The sequence below is a fragment of the Eublepharis macularius genome, chromosome 4, assembly GCF_028583425.1.
Source record: "Eublepharis macularius isolate TG4126 chromosome 4, MPM_Emac_v1.0, whole genome shotgun sequence".
NCBI lineage: Eukaryota > Metazoa > Chordata > Lepidosauria > Squamata > Eublepharidae > Eublepharis > Eublepharis macularius.
The window spans coordinates 38701179-38728867 of record NC_072793.1 but is presented as its reverse complement, the minus strand read 5'-3'; the positions used below and the strand labels follow the sequence as shown (position 1 = coordinate 38728867).

The 27689-nt window shown below is 45.5% G+C and overlaps 1 protein-coding gene across 1 annotated transcript in view; it reads right to left on the bottom strand.

Annotated features, from left to right (window-relative positions):
* The window catches only part of TBCD (tubulin folding cofactor D), a 202975-nt gene that overhangs the window by 12730 nt on the left and 162556 nt on the right, over positions 1–27689 (bottom strand). Inside the window, exons 33-35 of the mRNA XM_054978807.1 lie at positions 27279–27417; positions 13144–13265; positions 4411–4488 (exon numbers count right to left, since the gene is read on the bottom strand). Coding sequence (XP_054834782.1) covers positions 4411–4488; positions 13144–13265; positions 27279–27417 — 339 coding nt within the window. The remainder of the gene's footprint in view (positions 1–4410; positions 4489–13143; positions 13266–27278; positions 27418–27689) is intronic.

Sequence of the window (27689 nt, the reverse complement as noted above, 5' to 3'; positions counted from 1 at the left end):
ACGGCAGTGCAGCCCGGAAAACCCCCAACAACCATCGTTCTCCGGCCGTGAAAGCCTTCGACAATACATAGTTGCACGTATTCTTCACTTTATTTATTGCACCACAGTCTTTTCCTTTTAAAAATCTCTTCAATAAATGTTACATTTCAGAATTCACTTCATCAGTTTTCAGCATCAACACGCTTAGCTTTATTCAAACACCTTTGTGAACCTCGGGTACTATGCTATTATACTACAAAACCAACTCAAACCCTCCCCCCCCCCCAACCAAAAAATGTTACATATCCATAAATATTATAACTGGACACCCAGCCCAAACCCCTGGACCTACAAACATGAAATTTGGAAAGAACATTCCATTCATGATGTAAACACCAACTAAGAAGGGATTTTAAGAAATTCACTCCTTAAAGGGGTTAAATGTGTTTTCCCAAAGGGATACAGCTTCCCTGTGTGGCTGGCAGGCTGCTGCCTGCTGTGCCCCCACCCACTGGCAGCTCGGGCACTCTTCCCTTATTGGGCCAGCCTTTCAAAGTCTTTGCATATGCAGGCTGATTGGGGATCACAACATTCCACACCTGATTGGTCCTCACCCCCCCATATTCTGCACAGTATGCAGTTGCTATTGGGAGTCATTGAATGTATCCTGAGGTAAAATGCACCACCCAGTCTTCTTCTCAATGTTCACTAGGGTTGCCAATCTCCCTGTGGGGCCTGGCTTTCCTGTATGGCTGGCATGCTCCTGCCTGCTTGCACCCCCCTCTCTCTGATTGGTCAGCTGTGGAACTCCGTGTTCTGAGGTAAAAATCAGTATTTATTGCATTACAATCTTTTCCTTTTAAAATCTCTTCAATAAATGTTACATTTCGAAATTCACTTCATCAGTTTTCAGCATCAACATGCTTTGCTTTATTAAAACCACCTCAAAAACACACACACACACACACACACCAAAAAATGTTACATACGCATAAGTATTATATCTGGATTTAAATACCATAGTGAAGCACAAGTATCAAGCTAGTTGTTAATATTATGAGGATTCTAACAGAAATAAATTTATGAAAATGATCACATTCAAGCATTTCATTTGGTGTTGAATCAGCCTACAAAAGCAACTATTCTCTCTTTTGTCTGTTTCCGTTATTCAAACATGTTTGCTAGCCCATTTCTAGGCAATTAACGGTTCTGACAAGAGATATCAGTAGTTGTGAAGACTTCCCTCCCTTTAGGGGAAATTGTAATAGTGGGAAAATATGCCTTCAATATATTCATTAGCATCTTCCTATGAAAAGCACACTTAAAATCTTAAATCTTTTTTCCTCCGAAATCACCAAGGTTTTAAAAAAATGTTTTTTACAATGAGCAATGGAAACAAAGCCATGACATTTAAAAGTTAAACAGTAAATTGAGCACAGAGTAAAGAGGGAATAGGAAATTATGTAGCATTTCTTAACGTTCACTCTTCTTAAAAACAAAACTGGAGAGTTGAGGTAAATCTGCACTGTAATGTTCGCCATGTAAATGTTTTCGTGTGCTTTATTTCAGCTAATTAATGTGGAGTTTTAAAGGCACATTTACTGTGGTTGAAAAATGTAGGCCTCTAAAAAAGGAGGAAGAGAACTAGATGAGTGAGAGAAGCATGTTGTGATTGGATGGTAGCTGTATCCTAGGGAGTGGAGTAAACTGCAGGTTTTAGAGAGAGGTTCTGAAGTAGAGTTTGGTGTGCTATTCAAGTGTTAATCAAAGCTGTTCTGGGGAAAACAAGAAGAAAGTGTGAAGTAATGGATATTATTAGCCGAAATGAAAACTCTGGGGAAAATAAATCTTTATGAATGTCAGTTTAGAAACATTTCCTATCTTGAAACTATTACACTTATGAACTACTCTGAAACCATTATGCATATGCACTTATAAATAAACTCTAGTTAAGCCCCCTCACGTCTTGACCATTATGTCATTCTATCAAATAAATAAGCCTTCCTATACTACAATTCAAACAGAAAACTAAGAGCCTTTGGTGGAAGTGAAAGCCTTTTGGGAACAATAAGGAAGGCAGTGAGGCAGCAATATACAGATCTCATAAAGGGGACAAAATGCCACATGCACTGGCTTTAATGGTGGGATATCGATGTGAGGGAAAAGATACTTTACTGTAAGGGGAAAGATAGTGCTTTACTTTCGGAACAGCACTAACACATGAAAGGAAGAAATGGCACAGTTTCTGGGAATGAAAAAAGACCCACTGAAAAGTATGTAAAGTTGGGAATCCCTCATGAGGAAAAAATCTGTAGAGATATTAAGAGTGTCCCTGATATAGCACCAGACATTGAAGAGCACTAAAGTAGGAACTTTAGCAAGTTCTGAGGTAACTTCAACATCTCTAGAGTACACAGATTTCTGAAAGAGCAAAAAGAGCTCTGGAATTACAAGAGAAGTTTAGACTCCTTCAAGCCTCTGGCGCTAAAACATCTCATAGCAGCTATGTTGCCGACGCAGGAGAAAAAATGGCAAACAGCATACTGAAATTCTATTGGTCTCAACGGCGTTATTATATACTGGCCGCGCTCAGAGTGTTTAAAGCTAAATCACTGGCCCAGTTATTATATGTATCCTTTGGGGGCCACCATCCTCTTCTTTCTCTTCATTTGAGAGAGTTCAGGCCAAATTCCTTCAAGCTCTACTAACAAGTACCGAAATGCATGCCAAATTCTTAGGTCAGACTGGAAACTGGAATGCTACAGGTAGAGGCTAGAATTTGTATCCTTTCAATTTTCAAATGGCTGACATGAAGTGTAAATCTCCAAGGCCTGCTCCCTTTAATATTACATGACCAATTTCAGGCAAGTTGGCAAAAGGCAGTTTTGAAATCTTTGGAAAAATTGGGCCTCTCTCTCTAAGGCTTGTTAGTCATGGGAATTGATCGGGCAAAATCACTTGTCAAGCAGAGAGTGACAGACACTGAAAGACAAATGAACCTACTCAGAGCACCAAGTTTCATCTCCTCTGATATCAGATATATCACTGCTCCTGCAGCTTCTCTCTTTTTTCTTGACTCCAACAATTCCAGAAGGGCATTTACCTTAGCTGGAAGCTTGACTTTGCCATCTGCTGTTTTGGAAGGAAAGTTCAAAGCAGGCTTTGCTCCTGTCATTTAAGAGAAATTGATTCAATGGAGCATATTTTTTTCAATTGTCCATACCATAGGAAAATTCGATTAGAAACTATTAGTCCACTAATAGAAAGGTTCCCTGGTAGATTGAACAAAATTAAGCTTGACTACCTCTTGTCTGACAGGAATCATCAGACAACATGCCAGGTAGTGAGATTTTGTGCCCAGGTCTATAAATGCCATAAACACATATGGCAGTCTGAACATGCTCTAACTCTGTAAATAATTAACCTATGGCATGTTTTACCTCTACTTTTATATCTGTATATCTATTTATTGCCTTCTCCTATATTTAATTCCATTTGAACTTTTAAACCGGTTTAATGTCCTGCTTATGCTGGTCGCAGCCCGTAATCAATAAACTTGGTAACTTGGGCTTGAGGAAAAGAAATTGGAGTATGAGGGAGCAACAGTTAAAAACAGAAACAGAGCTGAGGAAATAAAAATTAAGGCTTTAGAAAATAAATTGGAGTGCGAGAGGAAGCAACAGATAAAAACAAACAGAGAAGCTTAGATTTGAGGCAGGGAAATGAAGTCTTCAGAGGGATAAGCTGAAATGTGAGAATATTTGGTGGGAAAACCTGCCTGAACGAAAGAATCAAAGTAGAGCGTCTAAATCCTCCAAAGGTGATGCCTAAATATTTTACTTCATAGCTGGTAGGAGACAATCCACACATTTTCCTGGCTACTTTTGAGGAAGTTGCCCCAAATTGGGACATTCTTACCACATAGTTCATGAAATATTTATCCAGCCTCATCTAGCTGAGAGTGGGAATGATTTTCAGTGAGAAAAAAGTGTAAGGGGAAAGGGTTAAATTGTCCTTCTCTTCCCATGCTGGTTTTCTTTCTAAATCACAGCCCTAGCAACTGCATTCTGTTAAAAGAAATGGTTAAAAAGATTATAAAGCTACAGATATGTAATTCTGCCCTTAAAGGCCCAGCTTTACATCATATTTCAGATGCTGCTGCCAAATCTAATGTTATGGTACCACCAACTGTAGAAGATTTGCAGAAATCTTGTTTACTTTATGGGCTGCAAAAAAGGAGTGACAACTCAGTTCTTGGGTCTGCTAAGGAGGTGTCAAAACAAAAGATAAACTTTATGTCAAGATAAGGAAAATGTGATATGAATTCCAATAGTCTCCACTGCAAGCAATATAGATTGAGGTAGAATGCAATTCTTTCTTTGAAGGTATTCCAGCAAGGGGGGAACCCAACCCCCACTAATAAGCACTTACTTTTCTTCAGCTACAAAGATGTCAAAGCATCCATTGGCCAATATCTGGTCCAGCATCTTCAGGAGAGGTACAGACACCCTAGTGAGGAAATCACATAAGATACAATGCACTGTTTGGCACAGCTTTCACTGGGACATACAGAGGGCAGATAAAAACGGAAAACTCTTGCCCAATTTCACATTTAACTGTCAAATAAACAAAACTGGATTAAGATCAGATCAACACAGAGCGCACCCAGGGCTGTCTCCATATCCTACCTATTTAGTAGGGGACAGCCACAACAGTAGACTGATGATAATAGATGGTCTACTTAACACAAGTTTACAATCACCCACATGAACATTTTCATCCCCCAACACTCCTACTGAGTGATTGCTAAGAGCATTTGCAGAGCACAACTAGACATCGCAGGGTTAACACAGGGCTCCCAACTCTCCGCTTCTGTTATAATACTAAAATGATGATATTAGGAAAGAGTGATTGATTACACCGTTCCCTGCTTACCAAATCTCCCTGCAAGCATCTGTTCTCCCACTGCTCCCTCCATAGTAGTTTATAATTTCCCTCCTGAGTTGGGCTCAAAAGTAAACCCAGATTTGGCAAGGGGGGCGGGGGGAGGAACAGGGCACTTTCAGGGAAGAACTGGCAGAAATGTAACACCCTTCCTGCCTTCCCACCAATCTTCTTCTGTATGTGATCCCTGTGATATGATATTAGAATCACATATTGGCTGACACCACATCTAGCTCTGTCCACAAGCATTATGGAATAAATATATACTAGGCTACATTATTTCATTCCAAGGTCAGGACACCAGCATCAAGAATGTGGAAATTTGTAGGGCAGTAACTAGGTGTAGCTATCAATGAATCAGAAATAAATGCTCAGGTGTCTTATGTGATAAATTATTATCCATAGTAATACTCTGGGTACCTGCCTACTCGCTCAGCAAACGTCTTAACTTTGCTTCTATCATTATTCTCTATTCCGAAATTGGCCTATGTGAAGTGTGGAAGATTGCCTGCCACCAGGCGCAATGACATCATTTGAGGAAGTGACATCCTCGTGTCCACTGCATACTTGACCTGGAGGTTCCTTGCCTCTCAGGCCAGTTCCCCGTGCCTTTCCTCCCTGCTAGCCAGGAGAGAGGGGGCAGAGACTGGGAGCGGGGAATCCCTCACCCCTACTGGGGAAATGGGATCCTTAATTGTGCCAACAAGGGATCCCAGGTACCCGCTTGTGGCAGACAATCTCCCAGCGGTTTACCTGCTTGCCCGCCAGTCGCAAACTGAGCTTAAATAAAACTCTTCACAGATCCTAAGATCCTGTCAGCATCCACTGCAGTTAAAACTGATCAGTTGAAAGAGCAAAACAATCTATAAATGGGTTGGATGATGTATTTTTTCAAGTGTTACCACTGTATTGTCCGGGGTCTGAGCCCCAGCCCCCAGACTTGACAAGAGGGAATAGCAGGTCAGCCGGGCCGTCGGGCAAACAGAGGGGGCAGCCAGCAGCCAGCAGGTCAACTGGTCAGCCAGCAGACAGTAGGTCAACCGGTCTGACTGGCAAGCAGAGGGGGCAGCCGGGGGACAGCAGGTCAACCCCTCCCATGGGCAAATGGAGCCAGAACCTGCCTGTGCCAGGGGCAAGGGGCAAAGGCCCAGGGCCTCAGGAGGCAGGGGGAGACAGAAGGAGGCCAGCGAGTCCCACTCCCCTGGGGAAGGAAAGGGGACTAAGCAAGGCAGAAGGGGGCAAGGGCAGAGGGATTGGGGGCCCAGCAGTCACCCACCCAAAAACCTTACCTGAGGAGGAGAAGCAGCAGCAGCCCCAACAACCCAAAGCCACGCCCCAGCTAGAAAATAGTAGCCTGGCCCAGGAGTTGCCAAAAGCCAAGCCACTCCAGGTGGGGCTATTGGAGGCACTCTGCAGGAAGCCCTGGGCAACCAGCCAAGGAGCCGCAGCTGGACCCACCTTCAGCCATCAGCTCAGCCAAGCAGGCCGGGCTGCTAGCCAGGGGACTGCAGCTGGACAGGCCTGCAGCAATCAGCCAAGGCAGGGAGGCTGGGCAGCCAGGGAACAAGGCACAGCTGGTGCTGGTCAGTGGGGCCAGATCAGCTACCCCAGCTGCAACTGCTTGGTGCAGCCCAAGACCAGGCTGGAAGAGGGGTGGGACAGTAGAAGGAAGCCCTATAAAAGCTGGCTGGGAAGAGCCCTGTGGTGGTGGGTGTGAGTAGGGAGAGATGATGTGGAGCAAGAGCGGTGCGATGCAAGCGTGGAGGTTTGGAGGAGAGCTCTGGGAGGAGGAGGTGAAAGAGGACGCAGAGGGTAAGCAGGCCAGGTTGAGCAGGCCAGCGAGTGGACTGAGAGGGAGTCTGGGTGAGGTATACCGCCCCTCCTTCCACAGAGCAGGGTCCTGCAGAATCCCTGGCCCCCCTATGACGTCAGGAGCAGACCGCCCAGTGCCACGCCCAGTGGCAGCGGTGGCAAGCCCTGACAAGTTGGTGGCCCGTACGGGGAGAGACGTTCCAACGCAGGCGCCAGTCAAGGGGCGGCCTCCCAAGGCCGCCACCCCAGCGGAGCTTGGACTGTGGCTGGAGGAACGCCAGGATAGGATGTGGGGAAAGCTGGAGGCAGCCTACCCAGCCGCTCCAGTGGAACTAGCACAGACAGCGGAGCTGCGGTTGCAAGCCGGCGCGCTCACGGAGGCCTTGCCAAGGGTTTGTGCCCTCGTTTGGGAAAATAACCCACCGCCTGGCAAGCAGGTGCAGAGTCTATGCGCCACCGTGAAGATAGGCCGGCTGATCCTACAAGCCCTGTTAGACACTGGGAGTGCAGTCTCAGCAATTCGGCCCCAGCTCCTCCCAGCTGCTACCCCAGTGCACCGCTGGATCCCGGTGACGGATGTGATGGGCCGCACCCAGCCGTACCCTACGGCCCTAATCACGATAGAGTACCTAGGGGTCCGCCACCAAATGGAAGTTGCCCAGTTAGCTCACCTACCCGTGCCAATGCTGCTGGGAAGAGATGCCCCGGGGTTCTTCAGGCTCCTCCAGCAGGCAGCGAAGAAATTGGGAGGAGACACCCCAGGGATAGCCGGGTCTCGGCTGAAGGCAGCAGGGGAATTGACAGACCCCCAAGTTGCCACCGCTCTGCAAGTGGAGGAGGCCGACGACCCGGGAGAGGGTCCCTCTACTAGACCAGGGGCAGAACCACGGACTGGAGACCCAGCTGGGCCCCCGGCCGATCGCCCATTCTGTGACGCCCAAGGGGCAGATGAGTCCTTGCAGCGCTTACGAGAGACGGCAGCTCGTGAGGAGGAGCTAGTGCGGGATGAGCGGAGGTCCCAACGGCTCCCGCGCATCGAGAAGCAAGGAGGGGTTTGGGTTCGCATAGCTCGCGCCCCAAGTGGCCAGGGGGAGGTCCGCCAGCTATTGGTGCCGACTGCCTACCGGGCCGAAGTCCTCCGCACGGCCCATGAGCATGCGTGGGCCGGGCATCTGGGGCACCACAAGACCCTGAAGAAGATCCTTGAGCAGTTCTACTGGCCCTCCGTGAATGCCGACGTGAAGGCCCACTGCCGCTCGTGTCCCACCTGCCAGCGGGTGGCAGCCCGCCGCCCACCGAAGGCCCCCCTCTCCCCACTACCCGTCATGGGGACGCCCTTCCAACGCATCGCGATGGACTTCATCGGACCGCTGCCACGCACACCCCGGGGCCACCGCTTTGCCCTGGTGATTGTGGACTACGCCACACGGTTCCCTGAGGTCATCCCGCTGAGGACCATGCAGACCCCGGGGGTGGTCCGGGCATTGTCCAAGTTCTTCGCGATGGTGGGGCTGCCGGATGAAATCTTGACAGATCGAGGAGGCCCGTTCCGTGCCACCGCCATGCGCCAACTCTGCCAGAGTTTGGGGATCCGGCAGGTGTTCACCTCGGCTTACCACCCTCAGACAGACGGTTTGGCAGAGCGGCTGAACCAGACCATCAAAGAGGCCCTGAAGAAGATGACACGGGAGAAGCCTCATCAGTGGGACCTGTACATCGACCCACTCATGTTTGCCCTCAGGGAGACCCCGCAGGCCTCCACTGGCTTCAGCCCGTTCGAGCTGCTGTATGGGCGCAAGCCAAGAGGGATGCTCTCCCGGCTGACAGAACGCTGGGCGCCCCAGGCCAGCAGCCCTGCGCCCACCGCACGGGAGTACATAAGCCAACTCCGTAACCGGGTGCAACAGTCTCAAGCCGAGGCGAACCGCAGACTGACTCGCACCCAGGCGAAGCAGAAAGCCACCTACGACCGGGGTGCACGGATGAGGGCCTTCCAGGCGGGAGAGAAGGTCCTGGTGCACCACTCGGTATTCCCCAGAGAGGAAGGGGACCCATGGAGGGGCCCCTACCCGATTCGGAGGGTGCTGGGCCCCACTACTTACGAAGTCCAGTGTGGGGTTGGCCGGCGTCGGCGGAGGACCCTGCACGTGAATCTCCTGAAGCGGTGGCATGAGCGCCCAGAAGAGGAGTGTGGCGTGGCCGAGGACCCGTTGGAGCTTCCTGACAGTGAGCTGCCATGGACCTCCGAAGCCCCGGAGTTCGAGGAGCCCAAGGTAGACCCCCAGCTCGATCCAGCTCAACGGGCCCAGCTACGAGACCTCTGTGCACGGGTTACCGGGGTCTTCTCCCGCAGGCCGGGCAGCACCAGCCTGATTCAACATGCCATCCCGACCAGCCCGGAGCAGACAGCCCGGGCTACCTGGCGCCCCATCCCCAGGAAGCGGTGGGAGGCAGTGGAGAAGGAGACAAACGAGATGCTCCGGCTGGGTGTAATCGAACCCTCACGAAGTGCCTGGAGGAGCCCGATAGTCCTGGTGCCCAAGCCAGATGGGACCACCCGGTTTTGCATTGACTATCGTGAACTGAATAAGGTGGCCCAGTTCGACGCCTACCCCATGCCCCGAGCAGACGTGCTGGTGGACCACCTGGGGTCCGCCCGCTACCTGTCGGCCCTGGACTTAACAAAGGGCTACTGGCAGGTGCCCGTACGGCCGGAGGACCGGGAGAAGACGGCCTTTGCCACCCCCCAAGGCCTCTTCCAATTCAAGAAGATGCCGTTTGGCCTGCATGGGGCAGCAGCCACCTTTCAGCGGCTGGTGGACCAGGTGCTGGGAGAGTGCCGGGCGTACGCCATGGCGTACATTGATGATATTATTATCTTCAGCCCCGACTGGCCCACCCACCTCCAACACCTGGAAGCCGTCTTAAGGGCCCTCCAACGAGCTGGACTAAGGGCGAACCCAAAAAAGAGCCACCTGGGGTTCCAGGAACTCCAATACCTGGGCTTTGTGGTCGGGGGAGGACGAGTCAGGCCACCACCGGACAAGGTGGCCTCAATAGCCGACGCCCCACAGCCCAAGACCAAGAAGCAGGTTCGGCGATTCCTAGGACTGCTGGGGTATTACGGGCGGTTCATCCCCCACTTTGCCTCCCGAGCGGCGCCCCTGACGGACAGCTTAAGGAAGGGGCTGCCCAACCAAGTCCGGTGGACCCCAGAACTAGAGGCAGCTTTTAAGGACCTGCGGTTAGCCCTCTCCAATGCCACGGCCCTATGGAACCCGGACTTTGACCAGCCCTTCACACTGGCCACAGACGCCTCGGACACCGGCCTTGGGGCTGTGCTGACCCAGGAGCGGGATGGCGTGGATGTCCCAATTCTGTTCCTAAGCCGGAAGCTCCAGCCCGCCGAGAAGCGCTATGCCACGGTGGAGCGGGAGGCCCTAGCAGTCAAGTGGGCGGTGGGGGCCCTGCAGTACTACCTGGCCAACAACCCCTTTGTACTGCTGACAGACCATGCACCCCTGCAGTGGCTCCATCGCATGAAGGCGCACAACCCCAGGGTGCTGCGGTGGTACCTCTCCCTCCTACCCTTCCAATTCACCATCAAATACCGCCAGGGGGCACGGCATGTGGACGCGGACTTCATGTCCCGCATGTTCGAGGCTGAACCGGACCCCCACAACTCAAAGCCAAGTGGGGGGGTGTGTCCGGGGTCTGAGCCCCAGCCCCCAGACTTGACAAGAGGGAATAGCAGGTCAGCCGGGCCGTCGGGCAAACAGAGGGGGCAGCCAGCAGCCAGCAGGTCAACTGGTCAGCCAGCAGACAGTAGGTCAACCGGTCTGACTGGCAAGCAGAGGGGGCAGCCGGGGGACAGCAGGTCAACCCCTCCCATGGGCAAATGGAGCCAGAACCTGCCTGTGCCAGGGGCAAGGGGCAAAGGCCCAGGGCCTCAGGAGGCAGGGGGAGACAGAAGGAGGCCAGCGAGTCCCACTCCCCTGGGGAAGGAAAGGGGACTAAGCAAGGCAGAAGGGGGCAAGGGCAGAGGGATTGGGGGCCCAGCAGTCACCCACCCAAAAACCTTACCTGAGGAGGAGAAGCAGCAGCAGCCCCAACAACCCAAAGCCACGCCCCAGCTAGAAAATAGTAGCCTGGCCCAGGAGTTGCCAAAAGCCAAGCCACTCCAGGTGGGGCTATTGGAGGCACTCTGCAGGAAGCCCTGGGCAACCAGCCAAGGAGCCGCAGCTGGACCCACCTTCAGCCATCAGCTCAGCCAAGCAGGCCGGGCTGCTAGCCAGGGGACTGCAGCTGGACAGGCCTGCAGCAATCAGCCAAGGCAGGGAGGCTGGGCAGCCAGGGAACAAGGCACAGCTGGTGCTGGTCAGTGGGGCCAGATCAGCTACCCCAGCTGCAACTGCTTGGTGCAGCCCAAGACCAGGCTGGAAGAGGGGTGGGACAGTAGAAGGAAGCCCTATAAAAGCTGGCTGGGAAGAGCCCTGTGGTGGTGGGTGTGAGTAGGGAGTGATGATGTGGAGCAAGAGCGGTGCGATGCAAGTGTGGAGGTTTGGAGGAGAGCTCTGGGAGGAGGAGGTGAAAGAGGACGCAGAGGGTAAGCAGGCCAGGTTGAGCAGGCCAGCGAGTGGACTGAGAGGGAGTCTGGGTGAGGTATACCGCCCCTCCTTCCACAGAGCAGGGTCCTGCAGAATCCCTGGCCCCCCTATGACGTCAGGAGCAGACCGCCCAGTGCCACGCCCAGTGGCAGCGGTGGCAAGCCCTGACATGTATTACAACCAGCATCCAAATCAGAATGTATTTGAGATTTTGTCAGCAAAGAACTTTGCAAAGTCGTCACAGCAAATCATTAGTTCCTGTGAATTCAGAGGTTCAGACATTGGGTCAGCAGGTGCCAAGCTACTTTGAACAATTAAGCTGGGTGCAAATTAGCTGATGCTATGACAGCAGTGAAGCAGAATTTTTGCAGCCTTCACTGCTGCCTCATATGTCTTTCAATAAACTCTATAGGCTTATCTATAGAATTTAGTTTGAATTTCCCACCAATGTTGTTCTAGGCGTCTTCCAGCCCTCCAAGTCACTTAGCTCGGTATTAAACCAAGGCACTGGGTTTTGTCTAGAGGATGGGAGTGGATGACGGAGGGCAACCATTTCAACAGCTTCCAGAAGTTTCTCATTCCATGGTCTCCCTGCAGCATCAGCAAAGCTGTTTGTTGAGATCTGAGTATCTCCTAGGTCATTCTGAGAACTAGTCAGATCCATTAGTTGCCATGGGTGGCCCCAAACATAACCTGGATATCCACATGTTGCATTTTATTGTGAATTAATCTGTTCGAATTTTCCTGATACAGAGAATTATATACCTCTCTAGTTTGGTTTAGATGCTGGTTTGGTTAGTCTTCTAACCCTATAGTGCAATTATCAACAGAGGTCTGACTTCCGTTTAACAAGGAGAGAAATGGGTGTTAAGAATGATTTTACTTAAACTTCTCCACAGTAACTGATCTTTTACAATGTTATTTTTTAAAGTGGTCAGTCGCCAAAAAATGAAAATTTCCTTTATTTTCCTTCCTTGGTAACTTTAATGCTAATTGGAAAAATCCATTCTGCCAATTTAATTTTTGCCTTGTAAGAATTAATTTTCTAGGCTCAAATAGTGAATTACTCACCTCAGCCCTCAAGTAGATTTAGAAAGCAAAGCAAAGTACAAAAGTTCAAGCTTCAGCCACTTTAGCTCCAGGGAATAGTCAGGTAAGAGTCTGAAACAGAGTTTGGCAGAGCTTCTAGATTCCTCTCTGCCTTTTACACATCTCAGACACACATCTGAGCATTCCCATGTTACAAATGAGTGTGTGCCTCCAATCATTTTCTGGCTGCTGCACTACAAGCAATTTCAGAATGTGAAGCAATACGAATGCTGGAACAATCCAAAGCTGCTGGGATTATACAGAAAGGTACAATGTCACGTCTCTCCACAAGGCAAAAAAAATAGGATTGTCATCTAGCAGCTATGTTAACAATTCAGCAGAGCCTTTATAGCTTAAGTACACAAGTTCACTTTCCTGTATGTTCAACAATTTATGTAAGTTTCTGTGAGATCTTGGCATTATCTCATATGAGAATACAAATAACCAGTACACAAAATATTTCCAAGCCTATAGCTTGGTTTGTGCACTTCTCTCTCTCTCTCATGTCTGGTGAAACCGGAAAAACTGTCAGAGCATCATTAAGTATTTTCATAACCATGGCTCAATGTCAAGATCAGACGAAAGAAAATGAAATTCTAGTAAATATACATGACTACAGGTAAAACACTCCACTCTATCAAGGGTATCTCAATTAGTGCCATTTGTTTAACGAGCCCTTCAAAAGAGATAGAGAGAGTGAGAGCACGATTACCTGTCATTTAGCAGGTTGTCCTCAAAGACCTGCAGCAACATCTCACAAAAGCTGCTCAAGGCATTCACGTTGCTCTGAATTCCCTTCAGGTAGTCAAACAGGCTTTGTGACGAGCACCGCACCTGCAAGTGAGGAAAATCCCCAGTGAGACACTCTTGCCAGTGCAGAAGCACTGACATCTATAGACACTTTTTAACTTGACAAGGTTTTGTTCAGTCTTCAATGATGTCCAAAGCTTCAGAAATCAGTATTACACTCATGGTCTCTCAAATCCAACAGGAATTCCATGAGAAAAGCTGATAATTTGACTTCCATTATAACAATGTTTAAGGACAGAGAACAACCATTCCTACTTTTGGTAGTTAAACAGGAAATGTAACTGGAGAGACCCTGCATGGTATAGAGAGCCAGTGTAGTATAGTGGTTAAGAGTGGCGGGACTCTAATCTGGAGAACTGGGTTTGATTCCCCGTTCCTTCACTTGAAGCCCACTGGGTGACCTTGGCTCAGTCACAGATCTTTCAGAGCTCTCTCAGCCCCTTCCACCTCATAGGGTGATTGTTGTGAGGGTAATAACAACACACTTTGTAAACTGCTCTGAGTAGGCATTGTCTTGAAGGGTGGTATATAAATCGAATATTGTTGTTGTTGTTATTTTGTGATGTTAGAGGGTCAGACTAGGATCTGGGAGAACCAAGTTCAAATCCCTTCTCTGCCACAGAAGCTTGCTGGGCCAGTCACACTCAACCTAAAATACCACACAGGGTTGTTGTGAGGATAAACCACCTTGGGTTCCCACAGGGGGAAAGGGCAGGGTATTTTCTGCTTGCACAAGAGTTTTTGCACAAGCAGAAATGCAGGAAAAAGACCAAAGTAGGCACTTGTGCTAAATCAAACACTGTATCCCCACTTGCATTTCTGTTTGTACAATATTTTGTTCAACTAATCTCTGGGACACACATATATATGGAGAAAAGTGCTAGGTGTTATACAAGAGCTTGCACAAACAGAACGGCATTAATTCCATTTATGTTATCATTCGTGCATCACTGGATCCAAGCCACAGTCTGTGTGTACCTCAAATGTTGCCGATACAACCACTCACACAACCACTCATTTGCTTTACTGTAATTTTCACCTTTTATGTTGAGAGGTTAAATCATAAGTTTGAAAAAGCCAGTTTCCGGCCCTAAACCGAAAGGAACTAAGGCAGGGATTCCAGCGGCCTTCCATATAGTCTTCCTTTTCCTCCGGCTTTCCCACACCCTGATTTTATCAGTTTGTAACCATACTCCAAAGCACAAGTCTCATGATCAGAATGAAATGTGTTAATTATTTCAAAAGCAAAATTCAAACTTTTAAAGTACAGAATATCTTTGGTTCAGAATACTGCAACTGAAACTGACAGGCTCATTTCACACTTATGTTTTGCTTGCTTCCAATTACTGCCATGCTTCAACTATTCCCTCTCAAAATAATATCTGACATGCCTTATAAATTTAGACCAAAAATAATTATGTAATTCTGTCTACTTTATAAAAGAGCATTAGACTACAGAATCATTTTCCATTCTTCTGCTAGGCATGACAATATTTTTTTCTGAATTATAATTGGAGATGCAGTTCACTTACATGTGGAAAAAATTACTTCTGAGACTGTAACACTGCCAGTCCGTTGAAGAGCCCATCCCATTGTCTCTGTGAGAGTCACAGTTCTCGATATGTTATCAGGAGATGAGTTGGAATTATCTGCCCCTAGCATCTAATTGGAAGAAGGAAGGCTAAACCCATGAAATCTCAGTGGGTAACCTACTCTGTGTGTGGGACGTCTGGATTCAAATAAACCCTTTGACTATTAAATGAAATTGTCTTTCACAGCACACTCTTTTGGAAAATATGGGGCTACAGCCCAGCGAAACTATTCAAAATATTTTAAGGAGATACACAAAGAACATAATATTTTTGAAAGCAGAACATAAGGTTCTTCTCTTAAACGGGCAGAATTAACAATAAGCAAGGAAGCTGGAAAAAAGCTGTTTACACTTTTAAAAACTAAGTAGCAAATTCTAAAACATCAATATTGGGAAAGAACCTCAATTTGACCTTGATGAGTAATTCATGGCTGTTTTTCACTATGTGGAAGTGTTGGTAGGAGACAGCCCTCTACATAAAGCCATTTACTGCTGCAAAACGGAACTTAATCTCTAAATCATTCAGAAAAAATGCAAGGGTGTGGCAGCACATACTGAAAATCTGCACCTTTTCACAAACTTGAACGTATGCTCCTAAAATTCAGGCAACTCGTAATGCAAGTCAAAAAGTAACATGATCAGATCCAAGTACTGTCGCACTAGTGTGATTTTCAGAATCATGCTGCTGGCCTTGTGCATCATCCCAGGAAAGTTCAACTCTACTATGCATGGTCTTGTATGAATCAAATGTGGCAAAGATAGGGCATTATAAGGGCAGGACTAGACATGGGCACGAATAGGAAAAAAACTGAACATGGTGTTTGTTGTTCGTTGCCATCCACGAAAAACGAACAGTGATGAACATGACCTCTCCTCCAGCCATCAAGATCCCGACCACACCACTCCCAGAAACCCTACCTGAGCAGGCAGCAGGAAAGGTACCAATAATAAATAATAGTTTGGCCCAGAGCCTGGCAGCAGCCCTGGAACTTGAAGAGGTAGATTCCTATCCCACCACACGCAAAGAAAATTCAAGCTCCAATGCACTCGCCCTGTCTCTCTCTCAAAATGCCAACAGCAACTGTCTCTCCCTCACTGTCTGCAAAACCAGAGCTGGGAGCCCCCCTCCCCCCTGCTCTTTGCTTCCTTGTAACAAATTTGGAGCTCCACACTTGAAAGGAAGAACTGCCTATCAAGCTAAATTGGGCTTAGATTTTGGTTTCCAGGGCAACAGCAGGTGTTCAGACAGAGTTCAGGCAACCCCTGCCTCCGGTTGCCAAGGGAATTGATTGCAGGTGCTAGTTTGTCTGGCTTGATGAACAGCAACGAACAGCAACAAACGAGGCTTGCAACGAACACCTGTTCTTTTAGAATGGGGCCTCACAAACAGCTTGTTCGCAAACAGCTGATTGGGCTGTTGGCTTTTTTTAGTTCGTATTGCTGTTCGTGCCCATCTCTAGACAGGACCAGAGAACTGCAACAGTAAGTTCAATCATATGCCAGTAAGAGTAAGGATTCTCCCAGACATACAGCTTACACCAGTGGCAAGTTGCAACTGCAACACATTAGCTCCTACATATGTAATGAAGAGACCATGGAGAAGCCCAAACAATTTGCGACTTCCGGTTTGGGATTCATGGAGGTCTGAAGCAGCTCCATTCGCGGAGCTGACCGGACTGCCGTTTTAAGCGGCCGGCGGGGGAAATTTAGCCCGCGGCCGACTGCTCTCAGGCGGAGAGCAGGCAAAGAACGCTCAAGACCTCAGGGTGCGTTGATCTCGGGCGAGGGGGGGCTCTGCACAACGGGCCCCCTCCCGACCCTTGAGGTCCCACCCTGTGACAGGTCGGCTAAGATCTCTGCGGCAGATTCGGGGCCAATGCGGTTGGCATAAGACCTACGTACCCAAGCTTCAAAAGGGGAAAGAAGTGGAGAGGAGAAATTAAGATTGAAACAGCGATTACAACCCAAGGAAAGTGAATGAGAAGGTAAAGATCACTATCTTCTGATACGGGACAGATTGTAAAAAGTAAAGAAGAATTAAAGTAGATTTTCAAACTGCAACAGGCTAGTAAAAAGGAGGGGAAGACTTGGCAAGAGTTGCATAAGAAAAGAGACTAAGTTTAAGGAGTTATTAAAGAAATTGGACTATTGTTTTGAATACTTGCGGTTACGGAGCTGTGAGAAAAATCTACCATCGCGAGAGCTACTGTGGGAAGTCGGGAAACAGGAAGTACGTAATAACAATAGAGTTGCTGGAGAGAAGCGGCCCTTGCCGAAGGGCAGGAAGAAAGGAATCGCCATCTTTGAAAGGGGAAGGGTCGCGGCTTCAGCGGAAGAGGAAATAAGCCATTTTGGATTACAAAAATCATAGAAAAACCATAGAGAAAAGACGCCCGACATTTTGGACTTTTTAAAAGCCTTTTTTTTTCTGCAAGAAGACCGGGACATTTGAATTTAAAAAGACACTAAATTTTACGCCACGGAGTTAAGGAAGAGAGCGGACTCGTGGGAGCGAGCTAAAGCAAGCCCCACGATGTTGAAAAAAGAGTGGCAATCGGCAATAGAAAACTTGGATAAAAAACTTTTAGAAGTGATTAAAGAACTTAAGGACACGAAACTGGAGCTGATTAAAGAGGTTAAACAGACAGTGAAAACTGAGCTGTCAGAAGTGAAGAAAGGTATGGAAATAATACAAAACGAACTGCAAGGGACACAGCAGAGAGTCAAAGTAGTGGAAGGTGCGGTGGAGAACTTAGCTGACACGCAACAAACAGAGATGAGACTGATGAGGGGAAGAATGGCGGTTGCGGAAAGTAAACACATGGAGAAGCAGCTGAGATTTCGCGGCTTGCCGGAAGTGGAAGGAAAGACAGCGCAAGAACAGATGACTGAGGTGTTAGCTGAATACCTGGGAAAGGAGGAGGAGGAAGTTGTGGCTATCCTTGATGTGGTATATCGTGTAAATTCAAGAATCGCGACCCAGAGGAAATTACCAAGAGACGTGATTGTGCAGTTCACGACTCAAAATATGAAAGAGAAGATTGTGACTAAACAGTTTCAAGATCCATTGGAGATTGATGGCAAGACGATTATCATCATGAAGGAACTACCCAGATCGGTGTTACTAGATCGGAAAAAATACAAAGCACTAATTCAGATTCTGAAGGACACGAAAATCAGGTATAGATGGGAATTACCAGAAGGTGTGTCCTTTGAATTTGGAGGGGCTAAAAAGTGTATCAGATCTGAGCGAGAGATGGAGCGATTCTTAAGGGACAATGAAAAAGACTTACCAGCAACAAGACTATGAATATGGAATGTAAAGTTTTATCTTGGAATGTAAATGGACTAAATTCACCAAACAAGAGAAAAAGCATTTTCCACTGGCTATTAAAACAAAAATGTGATATTGTATGTTTGCAAGAGACCCATATTAGAAAACAAGATGTAAAATATTTGAAACTGAAAAAATTGGGTAATGATTTTGCAGCAGCCTCCAATAAGAAAAAAAGAGGAGTGGTGTTGTATATAAAAGAGGAGCTGCAGCCAAAATTTGTAATGAAAGATGTGGAAGCCAGATTTATAGCAGTGGAATGTATATGGAATTTAAAGAGAGTGCTGGTAGTAGGAGTTTATGCACCTAACGGAGCAAAAGAAAGCTTCTTTGAGGATTTGAGGAGGCAACTAGATGAACTTTCATATGACCAGATAATTCTTGCTGGAGACTTCAATGGAGTGACAAATTTGGAACTAGACAAAAAATCATCAACGGCACAAAAGAAAAGAGGACTGTTAACCAAAGCTTTTTTTTGAATTGATACAACAGGAGACTTTAGAGAAGACAAAACCCTAAAAGTAGACAATTTACGTTCTTTTCTGCAAGGCATTCTACACTATCGAGAATCGACATGATCTGGGCCTCAAAAGACTTAGTGTTATGGACTAAGGAGGTGGAAATAATGCCGATGGTAGGCTCAGATCATAATCCAATCATGTGGAAATTGGGGAGAAGGAGAAAAAGGAAAGGATGGAGAATAAATGAGGATTTGTTACAAGAGGGAGAGAACTTGGAAATGTTGAGAAGAGAGACAAAATTCTTCATACAATATAACATGAATAAAGAAGTACCAACCAACAAGGTTTGGGATACCTACAAGGCGGTAATTAGGGGCATACTAATGGACTTAAATGGTAGAGCCAGAAAAAAGAAAGAAGAGAAGAGACAGGAGATTGTGGAAAAAATAAAAGTTAAAGAAACACAGTTAAAGAAGAGACCAGGGAAAAAGAAAATTTATCAGGACATTAAAATACTTCAAGAACAGCTGACAGCAATGAATAACAAAGAATTGGAGTGGAATTTTAAAAGACTGAATCAAAAAGCGTTTGAAGGTGCAAATAAACCTGGGAAATACCTGGCATGGCAACTGAAAAAAAGAAAGGAAAAGAAAACTATAAATAAAATATGTGAAGATAATAAAACATATTTGGAACAGACAGCCATTAGTAGAGCCTTCTACAAATTTTATGCTAAATTGTACAACAAGAAAGAGGTGAACAAAGAATTAATAGCGACATACTTGGATAAAATGAAACTCCCAGTAATTTCGGAAGCTTGGAGAGATAGATTGAATAATGAAGTAACGGATGAGGAAATAAGAAAGGCAATACAGTCAACAAATTTGGGAAAGGCGCCAGGGCCAGATGGACTTACAGCTAAATTCTATAAGGTAATGGCCAATGAACTGGCACCATTCCTAAAAGAGGTGATCAATGGAGTTTTAAAGGATCAACGGACTCCAGATACTTGGAACGAAGCTAACATATCATTGATCCCCAAAGAGGGTCAAGATCTGACTAATGTGAAAAACTACCGACCTATATCGTTACTTAATAATGACTATAAAATTTTTGCGAAGATACTGGCGGAGAGAGTGAAGGGATGGCTTTCGGAAGTTATTGAGGAGGAACAAGCAGGCTTTTTGCCAGATAGACAAATTAGAGACAATTTAAGGACAGTGATTAACGCTATTGAATACTACGACAAGCGTTGTGATAAAGAGGTTGGTTTCTTCTTTGTTGATGCTGAAAAAGCGTTTGACAATTTAAACTGGGACTTTATGTTTGCCACTATGGAAAAGCTACAAATGGGAGAAAGATTCATAAGAGCAATTAAGGAAATTTACAGAGACCAGAATGCAGCAATTGTAGTGAACGACGAGACGACTAAGAAACTGACTATAAGCAAAGGAACAAGACAAGGTTGCCCGTTGTCTCCGCTGTTATTCATTTTGGTATTGGAGATCCTGATGATACAAATACGACAAGACGAAGAAATTCAGGGAATAAAAATAAAGGATTTTTCTTATAAGGTCAGAGCATTTGCGGACGATATAATGTTAATTGTAGAGGACCCAATGGAGAATATGCCAAAAGTGATAGACAAGATCAAGGAGTTTGGAGATTTGGCAGGTTTTTATATTAATAAAAAGAAGTCAAAGATATTATGTAAAAATATGACTAAGCAAAAACAACAATTGCTAATGGAAATAACAGATTGCGAAGTAACAAGTAAGGTGAAATATTTGGGAATTGAACTGACGGCTAAGAATATAGATCTATTCAAAAATAACTATGAAAAATTATGGACTCAGATAGAGCGAGATCTGATTAAATGGAATAGATTGAATTTGTCATGGTTGGGAAGGATTGCAGCAGTTAAGATGAATGTGTTACCAAGAGTAATGTTTTTGCTGCAGACAATACCAATTATTCGGGACTCTAAGCAGTTTGAAAAATGGCAGAGGAAAATATCAGATTTTGTCTGGGCAGGCAAGAAGCCTCGAGTGAAAATGAAAGTTCTATAAGATGCAAAAGAAAGAGGCGGAATGCAACTGCCCAATCTAAGACTTTATTACGACGCAATCTGCCTAGTGTGGTTGAAAGATGGGATGACGCTGAAGAATAAGAAATTATTGGCCCTAGAGGGATATAAAAAAATATTTGGATGGCATGCATATCTATGGTATGATAAAGTAAAAGTGAATTCGATGTTCTTACATCATTATATACGGAGAAGCCTATATGCAACCTGGAAGAAGTACAGAGACTATTTACAAGAAGGAACCCCCCTGTGGGGGGTTCCATATGAGGTAATAGATCCGAGAGCTGTCGATACTGAGCAACAGTGTTTAACTTACAAGGAGATAACCCGAATAGAATCTTCCAAACTTAAAATAAAGACACAGGACGAGTTATTACCAAATTATGACTGGTTTCAGTATAGACAGATCAGAGATCTTTACAATTCGGACTCTGCAAAGGGAGGCATAAGAACAGAGAATTCGGAACTAGAGCAGACACTTTTAAAAGATGACAAGAAGGAAATTTCTAAGGTATACCAAGTACTGTTGAAATGGTATACTGAAGATGAAACAGTTAAAGTACAAATGGTGAAGTGGGCCATAAATTTTAATAAAGAAATAACAATGGAGGCATGGGAATACTTGTGGAAGACTACAATGAAGACTACGACGTGTACTAATATCAAAGAGAACATTTACAAAATGATTTATCGTTGGTACATGACACCAAAGAAGATTGCGCTAGGGAATTTGAACACCTCTAATAAATGCTGGAAATGTAAAAAACATGAGGGTTCCCTGTATCATATGTGGTGGACGTGTGAGGTAGCTAGGCAGTACTGGGGGGAAATAATAAGAGTAATAAGTGAGATCTTACAATTTCAAATTAATAAGAACCCAGAACTCCTGCTACTGAACTTGGGAATGGAGGGCATTCCAGCTCAACACAGGACATTGTTATTTTACATGACAGCAGCAGCTAGACTTTTGTATGCGCAAAAATGGAAAGTACAAGAAGTGCCAACTATTGAAGACTGGATTTACAAATTGCTGTATATGGCGGAAATGGACAAAATGACAAGAAAATTGAGAAACCTTGACCCAGGACAGTTCAACACAGACTGGGAGAAGCTGAAACAATATTTGGTGAAGAAATGGGAGGTGGGAGGAGAACTGTGGCAGTTTGAGAACTATTGAAATATAATAAAACACAGAGGGGGGTGACTTTACCGGGGGGACGAAGAGGTAAATGAAAATTTCTAAGCAGTTATGTCATTAGATTATATGTAGAATAATATATAGAATATTGATAGAAAATAACTAACTATAAGGATTAATCATAAGGACTGACTAATTAATATTATTTTTGGTAAAATTTGTATAATGTACCAAACTGAATAAGTTTATCTGAAGATATATATGAGTCAAATTGATTGATATTATATGATGATAGTTATATAGATTTATAATTGAAGGGGGATAAAAACAGTAATGTAATTAAATATAACTAAAGCAGAAAGAAGAAGATATGTAGAATGAGTAACACATAGAGCATAAGTTAAATTGGTTGACTTATATGAATGTATGGTTTATATGGTTTATGATCTATAGAAATATTTGAAATTATGAAAAAGGGGATAAATTGCTTATCCAACATGGAAAAAGGGACTCAAAGTTAGGGTACAGAGTATCAAAAATAGTTAAAGAATTACTGCTTAGAATAAAGGGAGAATATATATTTGTTAGATAGAGGAATATAAAAGGAGTAAGGGAAAAGGGACAAAGGGTTGGAAAACTGTTGGAAGTCAACAAAAAGGGGGGGAAAGGGAGGGGGTTAGAAATTGGGAAATGGGAGAATTGATTGTAATGTGAAAATAATTGATCCTAACCCAATAAAAAAATTTTTCAAAAAAAAAAGAGAAGCCCAAACAATTTGCAAGAATGCATGTCAGGGCTTGTCACTGCCACAGCTGGGCAGGGCCCCAGCTGGGTCGGCCCTGACATCAGAGGGGTGCCAGGGATGCTGCAGGACCCTGCTCTGCGGAAGGAGGAGCAGTATACATCACCCTGACTCCCTCTCATTCCACTCGCTGGCCTGCTCAACCTGGCCTGCTTACCCTCTGCGCCCTCCATCATCTCCTTCTCCCAGAACTCTCCTCCAAGCCTCCACTCTCACACTGCTCTGCTCTCACTCCACACCATCTCTCCTTATTCACACCCACCACCTCAGAGCTCTTCCCAGCCACCTTATATAGGGTTTCCTTTCCCCGCCTTGCCCTCCTTCTAGGCTTGTTCCCTCTCCTGACTTGGCCCAGCTGTGCCTTCCCTCAGGTGTTTCCCTCCTACCACTAATCCCTTCTTGGCTTCCTTGCCTTACTGGCAGGGTGGGGTTGAATGCGAGCCACCCCAGCTGAGGTCTCCTTGGCCTTGCTCACGAGGAGCTGCCCCATAGGCCTTTGAACTGCTAAGCTTGCCTGGCCTTGCTCACGAGGAACTGCCCCAGCTGGCTGCTGTACTGCTGAGCCTCCTTGGCCTTGCTCACGAGGAATTGCCCTGGCCAGCTTCTGGGCTGCCTGCTCATTGCTGCTGGGCGGGGCTACCCATCTCCTCCCCCAGAACGCCTGTGGCAGCTCCACCTGGAGGGTCTTGGCTCCTAGCAACTCCTGTGCCAGGCTGCTGTCCTCTCGCCAGGGCGTGGCTCTGGGCTGTAGTGGCTGCTTCTTGTCCTTGGCTGGTAAGGGCTCTGTTTGGGCTGTTGCTGGGGCCCTATTCCCCCTGCCTTGGCCCTTTTCCTCTAGCCTGCTTAGCCCCCTCTCTTCCCCCTGGAGGGTGGGACTAGCTGGCCTCTCCCTGCTCCCTCCAGCCTTCTGAGGCTTTGGCCTTTCGCCCCTTCCCCCTGGAGTAGGCAGGTTCTGGCTCTGTTTGCCAGTCAGAACGGTTGAACTGCTGTCTCCCGGCTGCCCCCCGCCGCTGCCTGCCAGCAAGTCCGGGGGCTGGGCTGCTGACCCCGGACACTGCATACATAATAGTGCAATGCTGTACAGTGGCACTGGCTATGCAACTGAGCAGAGTTCCAACATCATGAACAGGTATTTCAGAAGAGACTATAAAAAGCAAGCAAAACACAAAGTAGAAAAATACATACAACCAAGACCCACAAAGAAAATACATGACTGAGAACGTGACAGAACTATATAAAATTATGCACAGTATGGAGAAACAGACCTGCTTCTCCCCAAAAGCTAGAATTCTGAAGCATCTAATGAAGTTTATAGATTAATAGATTAATATTCATATTTGTTTAAGTACTTCTTCACATGATCCATGAAATTTTTTTGAAACTCACTGCCACAGAATATAATGGTGCCCACTAGCTTAGAGGATTTTAAAGGGGGCTAAGACAAATTCATTCAGAATAGGCCCATCAATAGGTGTTTCGTTTTGATAGCTAAAGGGAACCTTCAGTTTTAGAGACTGTGTGCTTCTAAATACTAATTGCTGGCAGGCATGAACAGGAAGAGGATTGGACCTCCAGAGCATATAGTTGACCTTTGTGGGCAGCAGAATGCTGAACTTGATAGACCACTGAACTGATCCAGCAGACTTCTTCTTCTGCTTTTATGTAACCACCAAATCATGACAACTATTTACATGCAACACTTTGGACACATCTACAGCACTGAACTGTAAGGTAAAAACATTTCTGTTACCTGTCCCTTTGGCACCAATCTAATAACAAAGTTTTTTAAAAAATTAAAATCTCCACAATTTTACTCTAATCACAAAATCTGAATCTAATCACTCATGATTAAAAAATTAAAATCCCTAAAATTCACAACAACGTATTATTTATATACAAGCAAGGAACCCACAAGGACTTGCGGACAGCATCCCATTCTCCCCCTCCCGTCATGCATTATTTACTTTTTTCCTTCCCTGAAAGCCCCCATGACTTCTCCCCCTTTCCCACACCTTTTGTTCCTTCCCACCCACCATCTAACCTAACTTTATCTGCCCCCTTTCTTCAAGCTTTCCCTCCTTCCCTCCTCCTGGAAGCCTCTTACACCCAGGAAAATTATGGCCCAGTTGCACACTGCGGAACGCACAAGAACTTGTTGGGGGGACCTCACTTTCTCCTGTATTCCCCTCCCCACACTATTTCCTCTTTCTCTCCTCCCAGCAACTGCCATATTCTCACCTTTCCTTGTTTATTTCTCACCTTTCCATGCACCAACCAATGTATCTTCCACTGTTGCTCAGGATGTTTATTTACTCAGTTTATACCATGCTTTTCTCCACAATTGAGAACCAAAGCAGCTTACATCATTCTCCTCTCTATTTTATTCTCATACCATCCTTGTGAGTTAAGTTAGGCTGAGAGCATCTAGCTCAAAGTCATCCAGTGAATTTCTATAGTAGAGTGGGGATTAGAACCCATGTCTCCCAGATTCTATTCTGAAACTGTATCCACTGTGGCACACTGGCTTTTGTGGGACAGTTGTTGTTGAAAAGTAATAAGTAGCTATGCCTGGATAAGTCATGCAAGTCACATGGTAGCAAATTGCTGGTGGTTCCTGCCCAGCCTGGCTCCAATGTGACCTGCCTCAAAAGCAGCCTTGCCTTTTAATAACAGAGACCAAGACTTGAAGTTGGGCAATACTTTTGTGGTTGTCTAGCAACAGTCAGTGAGAGCATTTGTTTCTTAAAGATATAAGCACTGCTTCTATTTTGGGATGTGTGTGTTATCCTCCAATGTAGTCACTTATTTTTTTTAAGGTTTCAGTTTTGTTGCAATTTTTTGCAATTGATATGACTTCTTCTATGGAAATAAAAGGGGATAAAATATAAGAGAAAATTCAACCACATTGTGTCATATTAAAGAGTAATAAGTAGGGGTGTGCACAGGAAGAAAATTTGGTTGATTCCATGTGTAATACCGAACTGGAAAAAAATCAGGATTCAGGGAATACTAAATTCATTGTCCAGTTCAGTTTGGTAAAACAGCAAATTTGGTAAAATTCAGCCATTGTTTCCTATGGGAGACTCAATTCAGAAATTTCTGGTGGCCTGGAGGGCCAAATTTGAAGGGGACCTACTCCTAACTTTCCTCTAATGATCCCGCAAGTTTCATGAAGATTGCCCGCCCCCCCAAAGAAGGTGGCCGAGCCACCTCCAATCTCCATTATTCTGTATGGGGAAAACTATATGGGCTATCCAGGAGGCTGTGAGTGATGCTTGGCAAGCAAAATCCACTGACTTTGCTGGGAACCTACTTCTAACTGTTCTCAAACAACCCCCCTAGTGTCATGAAGATTGGTCCATGGGTGCCCCCAGCCACCTCCAATCTCCATTATTCACTATAGGGAAATTTACAACTAGCCTATCTTAAAAATACTTTTAAAAAGTTCACACTTCACAACTCTCTTAGGAGTACACTCAAACACCACTAGGTTAACAAACAATGAAGCTTCCCAACAAACCCCCCCCCAAGACCAACCAACAATAGAACACTGACCAAACCAAACTTTTATGCCAACAGAAAAACAGAACTCAGCAAAAAACACCAACCAAACTTCTGTAAAGAAAGCCCAACAGAAAGGAAAAACAGCTTCTCCTCAGAAAAACAAGTAAATTTAATAAAATTAACAGGAACTATAAAACTCCAAACAAATTATCAACAACAGGGTAAAACAACTCTTCAAGAAGAACAAGCAGCAAAATGGACAGTAAATATAACCAACTTCAAAAGCCAGAAATCAAAGCCCCCCCCCCCACAGAAGCCCAACCAAAGCCTCCCCAGAAAAAAGCAGTTTTTAATGCAATTTTTTAAAAAACTTTTCTTTCCCCTCAATCCCTATTCCTCCCAGACATCAGGCCAACCCCCTCCTTTCAAAGAGAGAACAAAACCCGTGAGACTACGACTCTCAAACCAGGCAGCAGACAGGAATCCACTCCATTCACTGGGCAGCAGGATCCAGCTGCAATCCAAAGCAGGCCAGGAGAGAAAGCAGCAGCAAGGAGGCAGTATCTCTCAGTCTCCAAGCCAGAGCAAAATGGAGGCTGACTCATAATTTAACTCCTTGCAGCAGTTTTAAAAAGATGCTCTCCTTCTTGAGAATCCTATTGGCCAGAGAAGGAGAACTGCTGCAAGGATTAGCCACACACTCCCCCCTCTCTTCCCCCTCCTGCCTCTAACTCACTCCCCCTCCTTTTTCCTCTTTCTCCTATCTGGTTACAAAAGGCAGGAAGCATTGTTCCTTTGCTATTCCTTAGCAAAGGAACAGCGCTGCCACACTTACCGAAGTTTACCAAATCTTAAATTCAGTATTACCGAATTTATTTGGTAATACAGATTTAAGTTCGGTAATACTGAATTTTACAAAATCAGGTAAAATGTGGTATTTTTGCCAAATTTCGAATCCAAATTGCATATCCCTAGCCTCCCACACATTCATTCCCTGATAAAAGTTGTTAAGAATATAAACATTAGCAACTAGATTCCTGATATGGACAGGCAACTGTACTGGCACAAGTTTCTTCTCCTGTTTCTTTTTTTACCAAAACAATATGTCTATATTCACTTACTGTTGATTCAGTTAATCCTCCAACAGAAACTGTTAGACCTGTCAGGACATGGTATCGATATGCTGGTAACCCCAGAAGTTGTGTGATTCTGGGGAAGGCTTGTGATGGTGCATTCCAGTTGAAAGTAACTGCCTCTGACCTGTGAACAGAAAGATGTCCATATCAAAGCAAAAACAGTGGAAAGCACACAATGCAAGTAAGTATAAGTCACCTGAGCATTTGACTATTGCACTCCAAATTTTGATAGACACTGAAAATCTCATTTTTTTATAGCCATTGAAATCAAAGTTGAAAAGCTTCAGTAGCGAAATTCAAAACTATGTGCCAAGTAGAAGTAAGTACATAGCTTTGTGCTGCTTCAAAAAAAATCCTACAAAAGGACATTAACCATGTTACACATTTCTAATCCTA